Genomic DNA, 11,313 nt, shown 5'->3' on the forward strand with positions numbered 1-11,313 from the left:
ACATGAAGCTCAGCGCAAGTTCTTTCAGGAAGACTGGGTATATATACATTCACCCCGCAGCTGCATATAATCAGCTCATCACAGGCGTTCTCTTTAACCTATTACATTTCACCTCATTCTCCAGCAGCCAATTACCGTGCTGCAGCCAAACTTTAAAATTGTTCTCCTCTCTCCTGCAGTCAGCTGTGATTTCAGGTTGTCATGCTGCCGCCCACCTTCTCCCCATCCACCTCCATCATATCCAGTGCCAGGAAAGCTAATCCAAAGACCTCATCACACCTCATCTTCATATCCAGATCTTCAGCATCATCACCAGTGTCTAGACCCCGTGGGGGTTCCCTATATAATCACGGCTGCATTTCCCCCTTTAGATATATAAGATTTCAGGATCGGGGTCTAATCGCCAAAGACTTAACATTTATCATATGACATGTGTCAAAATGAAGTCTCTCCTGATGGAACTGTTTTATGTGAGTATATAGGCTGTTCCTACAGCTGATGTTGAGGTGTCTGTCCTTTTCTATTGATAAGTACGGCCTTCCCTCAAGGCAAAACAAAGCTGTGAAGTGAGCAGCAACCTATAATTATGTGGAGTTATGGACATAAACATAAGGGTTGAAGTTAATGTTGACTTGTCCTTGACTTTCAGTACATTTATTCTGAGACAATTAAGTTATTGAAATTGAACTGCCTGAAGTGAACACATTCAATTTCAACAAAATGGAGCTTTGTAAGTTAAGATAAGATAAGATAGTACTTTATAGATCCAGATGTGGGAAATGTTTGTGTTGCAGCAGCATAAAAAGACATGGCATTGTACAATAAAAATTAAAAGACAAGAAATAAACAAGAAAGTAGAAAATATACATTGTTGAAGTTGTATTCCACATTACAATTAAGACTTTCAGTATTTGCATTTCCAAAAGACAAAATACATTTTTTTCTGCCATTTATGTCTACTTGATTGACTGTTTGGATCTATTTAAATTAGTTGTTTTTAAACAGTAAAACAGACTGGTTTTTGTTTGGCTTGTTTCACAATGGCATTAAAATGTGATTATACTCAACAAACAGTTGCATCAATTGGTTCATTTTATTTCTGAATTCAATTTTCATTGTAAATCGTTAAAAAGTTTGAGGTTTGTGGCTACTTCAATTTACAATTACATAAATATGCAAACCACTACATATAATTCTTCCTTACTGTTTATTTCTTCAACTGTGTTTCTGCTGAATGTTATACTTGATGTGGTTTCAGGCCTCATCGATCATCACACTTTGTCTCGTAAATAAGCCCAGGAGTCTCAGTGAATGTATCAAACAACGATAAGTGAAATATTATTTAGCTGGTTGGACTTACCAGGAAAACCTTGCTAATTCTAAAAATCAAAAGCATATGAGAGTATGCTTTATCAAAGAGAGCTTTCCTTGCCACGACATGCAACTGTGTTTGGACTGTTTAGGGATGGGGAATTGGTTTCATACGGTCAATTTTATGAAATGATAGGATTTTCCATGGGCATTTTTGGTTTATTTTCTCACTGGCATAGTTTTAGTTTAGCAGATTATGTCATTTATATGGATTATATAAATACGAGATAACGAGCAAGACAAATTCAAGTTTTCCATAAAAACTTGATTTTGCCTGTGGCTTCCTGCTAGTGATGTATACTGTTGTTCTTGATATTAAAATATAGTATGCTGTTCCTCATACAGTGATATACGATTGGCATCTAAAATAAAACACTAAATTGTTGTAACAAATGTTTGTTAATTTTTATCTGAGGTTTTCCAATCTCTTCAACAAGCACATTAAAACTCCGACACAATCTACTTTTGCCATTTGAAGCAGTGGGTGACAATTTTGGTGGAGGAGACCACATGTTAACGATATATCTCCACAAGAGGTCGAGGGGGTGTCCATATGGCCGTCTGGTGTGCTGAGTGCCTCCCAAGAAACATTTTCTTACACATTGATGGTATACCTATACTTTATTACATTGGATGGGAGACAAAGAGGGTTTTTCTGAAAATCATCAACCTTGACATGGAAGCTTGATGTGAAAGTGCAATACAAAGTGTGAAGTCTAATATGAGTTTACCCTTGCATCACACAAAACAAATTGCACACTTAAAAACAAGCAACAGGAATGATATGTCAGAACACATACAAACATTGGATTAATTCTGATGGCATAAGGCTTTTGATAAAAAACATAAAACATCCATTACAGAATGTAGCTTACTTAACAAAAAGGCTATGCTCATGTTCGATTTCGATGAAGTGCTTGTAAGTCAGCTGGAGAAAAATGTCTGCCCGTGACCATTTATTTGATAAGAAATTATTTTATCTAGATATTTGTTAATGGAGAAAAACATTTTACGGCACTATTTCAAGGTCTCCAAAAAAAAGAGCAAAATATGCTGAATAAAATGAAAAATAACTGACTTTCCACATGCATGATATTTATTTTCCACCTTTTGCGTAAGCTGATGTTTTTTACCTCAAATTCAGTGCTTTTATAATAAAATAATAGCTTAGAACCCCTATGTAAACAATGCTGTTTAACTTGCCCCCTAGGACATTGAGTAGACATTACAGGAAACTGCTCCCCATCAGCGTACAGTTTGTGTTTCCTATTTTTCCAGGTGTTTCCTTTATTTTGGGAGTTGATTCTCTCCAAAACTATATGAAGGGAGGCAAACACAGCCTGTACACCAGACCGTAACCTGTTACACAGTAGGTTTGACAGACTTTGTAAATCATAGGCTGTCAAATAAATCACATGAAGTAACAACTTCAAAAATGAAATGAAAACAATTGGAGTAGCATTCAAGAAAAAAGAAACCTACTAAAAAGTGTACTATGTCATAAATCTTGTGTGACCGCTTGAATCTGAATAAATATAAGCTGGCGTTACAGTATCAGCAGGGTTATTTTTGTTACAGTCTGCACAAGCCGTTTTCATTTTTCAGCAGGACTCTGTACAGGATAATGACCATGTGGAAAGGGATGTATGACTCATGCATCAGTGTGGGGTCTCTGCAGCCCCCAGATGACGAATGAGACAGGATCATAATTACACAAGGACAAATGTTCGAGGATACGTTTTTTTCACCCGAGTGCAAAAGTGTTTTTAAAGTATTTTTTTCCACCTGGCTACAGCAGATTAAGTGGTCCTCACACCAAGCTATGGAAGTGTGGTGCTCACAAGTGTAGCAAAATATGTATGTGTGTGAGAATGTGTGTGTAATTTATGCCAGTGTGGGCTTCAATAGGTCGTCGATCCATCCAAATTTGTTTTGTTTATTGTTCCATTTTACCTACCAAGGGATAGTAGTTGAAATTATTAGGAATGCCTATTAGAAATTAGATGCCTTTAGATGTATTTTCTGGCTAAATAATGCTATGATAATGATAAACAGACTCGACCATAATCAGTGTTTTTTGGATTTGGTCGTCCTTCTAGCTCTGCAGCATAGGAACCTGAACATGGCAAATGTCAATAACAGCATTACAGTCGCTATAGTCAGCAATAGTAGCAGTACATCTAAACTGTAGTACGAGTACCAGGGCATCTTATAAGCCTCTGTACGCAGGTGAGGTGCCCCCTTATTACGCATCACATATTCTACCCAGAAGGTGGCCTGATCCATTGGGGTCATTGGCTGATCTCTGTGCAAACGTGACAGTCTTTGCATGTTCTGTCTGTAGCTGTCGTGATGGAGCACTTCATTTATGCCTTGCTCAAAACTGTGTCCGCTAACATCAGCTAGCTCAATTATCTTTCCGGCGCCTCTGTGTTGCAGACGTAGAAGATTGTCGTACTGGTCAAAGAACAATGGTATACCGAGCACAGGGACCCCGTGGTAAATGGCCTCCTGTACACCGTTGGTTCCCCCATGAGCTACAAAGACTTTTGTCTGCGGGTGGCCAAGGAGGTCCTTCTGCGGCATCCAGTCCACTATCAGGGTGTTGTTGCCCAAAGTAGAAGGATGCTCACCTTTGTGCCTCCATATCACCTGATCAGAAAATGAAATAATTGTATTTAGTTTGACAACATAATGACGATTCCCTTGCTTCAGCTTGTCCCCACTTATTAGATAACTATCAATTATGCAATTTAGTATTATCCTTTTGCTTTATTCTGATTATTACTGATTATCGGCTAGCAGTTTTCAACATTTCATGAAATAACAAAATGTAATCTCTGAGCATGTGTTACTTTCTGAGGCATCTTGGCAAAGACGCTGGCGATTTCATTTGCAACCTCTTTGGGCAAAGCATTCACCAACGTTCCCAGAGTCATGATGATTACTCCATGCTCCCCAGCACTCTGAACAAAGTCCTCCAGGTCTGCTGGCAGTGGTTGGGCTGGTTTGCACTGGAACCCTCCTATGTAGATGACATTTGGCATTGTTGGCCGAGGGAATTCAAACACAAATTCCGACCTGAACAGCCAAATGTCTGCTTCCTGGAGAAGCGAAATGATGTCACATCCACCCTCGATGTATTTCTCACACATGGCATCATAGACCGGCCCCACCAAGAATTCCTGCTGGAACACTATGATGCCATAGAAAAAAATATTCTTCACCCTCTGGAAAAAAGTCATTTTGTCCGTAAATCCTGATCCTGGAACTGGGATATAGGACAATGGTGACGGAGCTATCACAAAGTGGCCTTCTCCGCTGGTGATCCAGCGAACATTGAGCACCAAAGGCAATTTCAAATACTTTGCTAATACGACCCCTAGTCCAATAGCTGGGTCAGTGAGAACAAGATCATATTGGGCATCCTTCAAGCTTTTGACCATTATTTCATCATCTAAGATTTGAGGGAGGGCATAAGACCACATTGAATGAGCATGAGCAATCATAGAGAGGAAATCCTTGGTGAGTTTGAGGAAAGTAAGTGCCGATGCACCCTCTCTCTGCGCCTGAAAGATTGAAAAACAATTTTTTTTAAAGTGGTGAAAAGTAATCAACTTAATATGTGAATGACTAGAATACAATTTGGCTCCATTACATTATCCATAATTTCCTACCCGCATATGCTCCTGAAGGTACACATCAAAGAAGTTCTCAAAGCCTTCATTCATTTCAATGGTAATGGATGTGTAGAGGGGAGACTTTTCTGGGATGTACCAGCTTTTGGAGCCCCTTATCACATCGATGCTGTGTCCCCTGGCATGAAGTTCTTCCAGCAGGATCTTCATATTGATCCAGTGGCTGCCGTCCAGAGGAACCACAAGGATGTTTCCTCCATCACAAGGTGGTGTGAAGGAAATCAGACAAACACTGAGGAATACAAATATTCCACAAGCACGATGCAATAGCATGGTTCCTGAAATTAGAAGAGATATTAAATAACACAAAATACATCTTTCTTTTCAAATTGTCTAGATGTGCGCTTACAAGTTTAAGGATAAAGATCCAGTTTCTGTTGGTATGGTGTATTTAAATGATATTAATATTATTTAATATTTTAAAATGTTGGTATCATACTATCCACAACTCAATCATTTTCCTGCCATTCACTCACCCATGCTGAAGAGTGGCAGCAGGATTGCCTGATGCCTGCCGAATGACAGTATTTAGAGGATTCCCTATATATTTGAGTTCAAACTCCAGTCTCAAATACGGTCTGTCCACATAAGTAAATGAGTTACATGTGTCACGTGTCACATGAAATTATGGCGCTAAAAAATTATTCTGTAGTGGACCAACAAAGTGACTATTTCTTTGTTGTCATGTCATCATAGCACATAACTTCCTTAAGTAATGTTGTTGTCAAATTTCTGGTAGAATCCTGTAAAGTTTAGTATTGTAAATGTCTTACTCTCTTGCATGCAAGCTTTTATCAGAAGGACCTCTGGACTCTTTCATAAGAGTATTAGCGGGGATTATGTAATATTGAGCCACAACATTTTCATGCATATCAAATTTAAAGTGTAAATAAATAAATACCTGGAAAGTATACAAATGTGTTTTTTGATTTAAAGTTAGAGCTTCCATGTTATAGCAATAAGTCATGCAGTTTCTGCAGGTTCATGACCTGGAGGTAGGTTTATCACAATTTGTGCCAAAAGAGCTGCATGTTGAATGCAGTGGCGTAGCCAGGAATTATTGTGTGGGTGGGCCTGGAGAAATGTAGGTGGGCCAGGGGGAGACATATTAAGCGTGGGGTCTGAGCTGAAACTTCATTAATGATTTTAATGATTTTTTAATGCACTAATAGAACATAGGCATACATTAGCAGTGAAAACTAAAAACATAGGCACGGCGGCCTCAGAATGTGTGTAAAACTGACATCCACATAGGGATGGGTATCGTTAAGGCTTTAACGGTACTACTACTTTTATCGATAGCGCTTATCGATCCGGTCTTTTAACAGTACTTTTATCGGTTCTTTTGGAGAAAAAAATAAGGTAAACGAACTAAACAAATTGTGAACAAAACTAACATTGCTACAGAGCTACTAGAAAGACAGTCGAACCCGGTGCATTTCTCCGTCTGAATGTGGTGCACTTTTGCAAGATGTTCTGACAAATTGCTCGTGTTACCGCCCTTACATGCTAAACTCTTATTCCACTTTTGGTAACGAGCATTGTCCCCATCGACACGGCTATAGTTTAATCACACCTTGGAGCGCGTTCTCTCCGCCATCTCCTCTGTGTGTGTACTGCATGTAGCAGCTGCGTGTGTGTAAACTACAATTTACGACTAGCTTAGGCGAGAAGAAGAATTTTAAATTCTATCCTGTCTTCTATAGGGAGCCAGTGTAAGGTAGCCAGAACGGGAGTAATGTGGTCCCTTTTCCTAACTCTGGTTAGTACACGAGCTGCAGCATTTTGAATCAGCTGAAGCGACTTGACTGACTTCTTGGTACTCCCTGATAATAAAGAGTTACAATAATCCAGCCTAGAAGTAACAAATGCATGGACCAGTTTCTCTGCATCGTTTTGAGGCAAGATATGCCTGATTTTTCCAATATTACGTTGATGGAAGTAGGCGGTCCTTGAAATTGATTTTATGTGGGCGTTAAAGGATAAATCCTGATCAAATATAACACCAAGATTCCTTACAGTCTCACTGGAGGCCAAATTAATGCCATCCATAGTTAGTATATCTTTAGATAATTTGTTTCGTAGATTCTTCGGGCCAAGTACAATAACTTCAGTTTTGGTCGTGTTTAACATCAAAAAGTTTAAGGTCATCCACGTTTTTAAGTCCTTAAGGCAGTCTTGAATTTTATTTAGATGATTCATTTCATCAGGCTTGATTGATAAATATAGTTGAGTATCATCCGCATAACAATGAAAGTTTACAGAATGATTCCTTATAATATTGCCTAACAGAAGCATATATAATGTGAACAAAATAGGTAAACTGCCCCGCCCCCTCGCACATAGACGGGGAGAGAGATCTCTTGTCTGGATTGGAAAGATCTAAAATACTAAAAATAATCAGACGCATTTTGTTGTCTTTTTGCATATTAGAAACGGAGTTGGCGACACTTAAACTGCAATGTAATGTTTGTGTAGCAATAATACATACGACATATATCGGGGGCCACAGGTTGTTTATCCTTGACAGTCGCACAGTGGGCACACACTGAGTGTTTTCATATTCAGCAAATGTGTACACGCTAAACTGCAGACCTCAAGAAGAAATAATACTTTCATTCACTCACGGCAAAAGTTACTTTACTTACTATAAAAACTCACGGTAAAAAAATGCACTCCCTATTCCATTGTCATGAAGGTGGAATCTAACTATATCCAGAATAAGTTTTATTGGATCCAGGCTAGAAACATGTTTATTTCTGCTGTGAAGTTGGGCATTTTAACATGGGGTTCTATGGGAATTGCTCCTTTTTGCATCCATCCCCTGTCGGCCACGAGATGAACTGCAGTTTGTGGCACTTCCTTCTGGGCTTCCCGGGTCTGCGCTATAAAATGGGATTAGATTTGTATCATAAAGATAAAGTATGGGCATAGATATGTCTCATAATTATTTGTGTGAACATAAAAATAATTTGTGTGTAAATATGTGATTTGTAAATGTAAAACAACATCCACAAATGCATTTAAAGGAATGGTATGCTCATGACACTCATTTTTTAAAAATTATCATCCGATAAAACAGACCAGTTTCTGCCAGTCTCTCTTTTTTTTTTTTTAATCCGATGACATTATCAGTGATTTTAAACTGATTATATACCGAAATAACATCAACACTGTGGGCGCCGCCATTTCCCGGACGTGACGTAATCCATGCGTTTGGTTTTCGAAGACACGTTGATCTCCATGTTATTTACTGTAGTTTCTCTATTCAAATATGCCTCACTGTATCGCGAAATATTGCCATAATTCGGATAGGAACAATCCACGGAATGCTCGGTTCCATCTGTTGCCAAAAGGTAAGCATAAGAAGTACATTCGGAGGCAGTGGCTAGCGAAATGTGGCCGGCCCGAACCGAGAGATTTACAGGCTCATGTATGCAGCGAACATTTCACATTTCCGGACGACTACTCTGAGAGTATGATCAAACATAACATGGGATTTAAAGAACAACCATTACTCAATGGAGATGCAGTACCATCGGTCTTTCTGGTGTCATCACCGACCAGGACACCAGTTCGGCCAGTAGAGAAATCGCCCTCTGCAAGTGTGAAGCGACGGAGGAGCAGAAGTAGTGCTCGGAGTAAGAATAAGGTATGTTATAGCGCATTTCCATTGCAGCGGCTAGCCCCGTTTTAACGTCCTTTAGCGTCCAGGCCAGGACCGTTTTTGGTGGCCTTTCCATATAGCGTAGTACCGGCTAGTGTGTATTTTACCCCAGTTTTTTCCGGCCCCATAAAATCGTGATTCTATGGCCAGGGACAACGAAGCTGAGTATGCTAAACTAGAGAGGGAATCGCTAGCAAGGGTGGTACTACATGCATACATATAGTATCTTATATCATCTTCCCATTATACACACATGCATTTCCAAACATTTGGACTACCTATGTTGCAAATGTATTATCTTTTCAATTTACACACGGCATCTATTGCACGTCTGTCCGTCCTGGGAGAGGGATCGCTCCTCTGCTGCTCTCCCTGAGGTTTCTCCCATGTTCCCTTTAAACTGGGGGTTTTCTTTGGAAGTTTTTCCTTGTACGATGTGAGGGTCTAAGGACAGAGGGTGTCGTATTGTCATACTGATATGTATGGATGAATTCCCCCATCCAATCTCTTCACATTGGTCAAAACTTGTTCCTCTGCTGACGAGTCCGAACTGAAATACTCCACCATGTTTCCGTGTGTTGACAAAGTGAACGCATGGATGACGTCACGACCATCACGTGACTACTGAAAATGGCAAACATGGCGGCGGCCAGACGGAATATACAGGTCTTGATAAAAAAGAGCTATAAAATCATTATTTACCGGGGAATATCGCTGATTTCTTCAGGGTATGGTTTAAACATAACGTTTCACTAAATACTGAAGTTTTGATTAATTATCTAATGAGTGGACCATTCCTTTAAAAGATTTGCAAACTCACAAATACATTTGCAAGTGTAAAACGGATCTGCAAATACGCTAAATATTTTCACAAATAAAAAAAAGATCTGTGAATATCTCTTTAACATTTACAACTTTCGATCAGGCATTTCTGAATCCATTTTGTATTTGTGGACCAAAAATGCGCTCGCGGATCTCAAATCTCTGTTCGCGGATCGTCTTTTTACACACACGGAATTTTGAGACATATTTTCCGCCGGTCTCGGCTAAAATCTACTCGTGTCACTCGGTTATTTTCGGAAACCACGTGATGGCCTGCTGATGACTACATTTCCGCATGATTTCAAAGTAAGAGCATGATGGTTTGTTTAATGCTCTGTTTTTGTATTATAATGAACAGCGGAACGTTAGATGCATTCTTCATCACCATCACCCTCATCATCATGTTATAGTGATACAGTTAGTTTGTGTTATTGGTTCAATACTGCATATCTCGAGCACTTTCGTTGATGTTGAAGTGCAGGCGATACGCCACTTTCGGGTCCCGGGGGAGCAGCTGGCAGCGAAGCAGCTCAGATAAAACTCTTTCTTCATTGTTTGTTGTGTATTCAGTCAAGCGGGTCAAAGTTACAAAGCACTTCACATCTTATTAATCGGCCTAATTTTACTTTACCAGTGCAGTAATGAAGTAATCTGTAGAAAAGCACCGTATCTAGGTCAGCCTTCATAGTAAGGCTACATTACATGTTATAATATTCATCGTGTCCTTTCTACTGATATATTCCTGTCTATTGCTTTCATTTGTATTTAATGTTATTGTGTTTATACTTGTTTCCACACATTTCACAATTTGGGATGAATGAAGTATCTATCTATATATGATATCCATCTATCTATCTATATCTGTCTGTCTATCTGTCTATCTATCTGTCTGCCTATACCTACCTACGTACCTACCTACCAACTAGTTGTTTTGGTTGGAAAGGTTTAGTCATTGTATTGCTCTTTACCAGCACCTGCAGAGTACAGGACTTTACATTGTAAATATTATATCAATCCATTGGTTTCTAGCATATATCATTTGCAAGTGTTTAAAACAAATGTGGGATACTGATTTCATAAAAAGAAAGACATTCATGATTGTCATATTTTATTATGTAGGATACAGGACTGGAATTATTCTTACTTTTTACTCCACTTCATTTATGCAACAACTTTATTTCATTTTATGATTAGATTGTTTTGCTTGTATCATCCTTTGCAAATACATAGTCACAATGCTGGAAACAGGGCTGTTTCTCTGAGAAACGTAGATAACCACTTATGAGAATATAATGCATTGGTGTATATTAAACTAGCCAACAGTATAAAAAGCACTACAAAAGTGTTGTCAATATTAACCATAAACATTTACATTAGTGAAATGACACATCAATCAATGTTTATTTTAATTTTATTTTTCACATCACATACACATTAATGCAGCTATATAATCAAAAGTGTTAACACATACAGAGAACCTTTTAAAGCTGCTGTTAAATAATTGTTAAATAATTTCCCAATTTGGGATTGATAAAGTGTCTGTCTATTTATTTTATAGATTAAAAAAACACATCTATGTATTTTAAAGCTAAAGGTGATGCACAATATAAACTGTATACTATTATTTATTTTATTCAGCTACGCCACTGATTTAGACTGGGTTTAAACTGAATTTCATCCGGGAAATAAATTATAAACATGCCAAAACTAAATCAACAGATTCTAAGTAGTTAATAATCCTTGTGTTGACTGTTT

At 38.5% G+C, this 11,313-nt stretch overlaps 1 protein-coding gene across 1 annotated transcript; it reads right to left on the reverse strand.

Moving 5' to 3' along the window:
- Positions 1 to 1,973: 1,973 nt before the first annotated feature.
- On the reverse strand, positions 1,974 to 5,624 carry ugt5d1 (UDP glucuronosyltransferase 5 family, polypeptide D1). The gene is made up of 4 exons (XM_034099066.1): positions 5,546 to 5,624; positions 5,049 to 5,347; positions 4,227 to 4,940; positions 1,974 to 4,023 (listed from the first exon to the last, which is right to left on the reverse strand). Exons 1-4 carry the CDS (start codon positions 5,547 to 5,549, stop codon positions 3,439 to 3,441), a joined length of 1,602 nt encoding a protein of 533 aa, XP_033954957.1. The 5' UTR covers positions 5,550 to 5,624; the 3' UTR covers positions 1,974 to 3,438.
- Positions 5,625 to 11,313: the final 5,689 nt, after the last annotated feature.

Source organism: Pseudochaenichthys georgianus, chromosome 14 (genome assembly GCF_902827115.2).
Source record: "Pseudochaenichthys georgianus chromosome 14, fPseGeo1.2, whole genome shotgun sequence".
Taxonomy (NCBI): Eukaryota; Metazoa; Chordata; class Actinopteri; order Perciformes; family Channichthyidae; genus Pseudochaenichthys; species Pseudochaenichthys georgianus.

Excerpts from the sequence above, each read along its gene's own strand:
- ugt5d1 (XM_034099066.1), bottom strand. Across the intron at positions 4,941-5,048 it reads ACCTTCAGGAGCATATGCGG|GCGCAGAGAGAGGGTGCATC; the intron begins GTAGGAAATTAT and ends TCAATCTTTCAG. Across the intron at positions 4,024-4,226 it reads TTGCCAAGATGCCTCAGAAA|GTGATATGGAGGCACAAAGG; the intron begins GTAACACATGCT and ends TTTTCTGATCAG.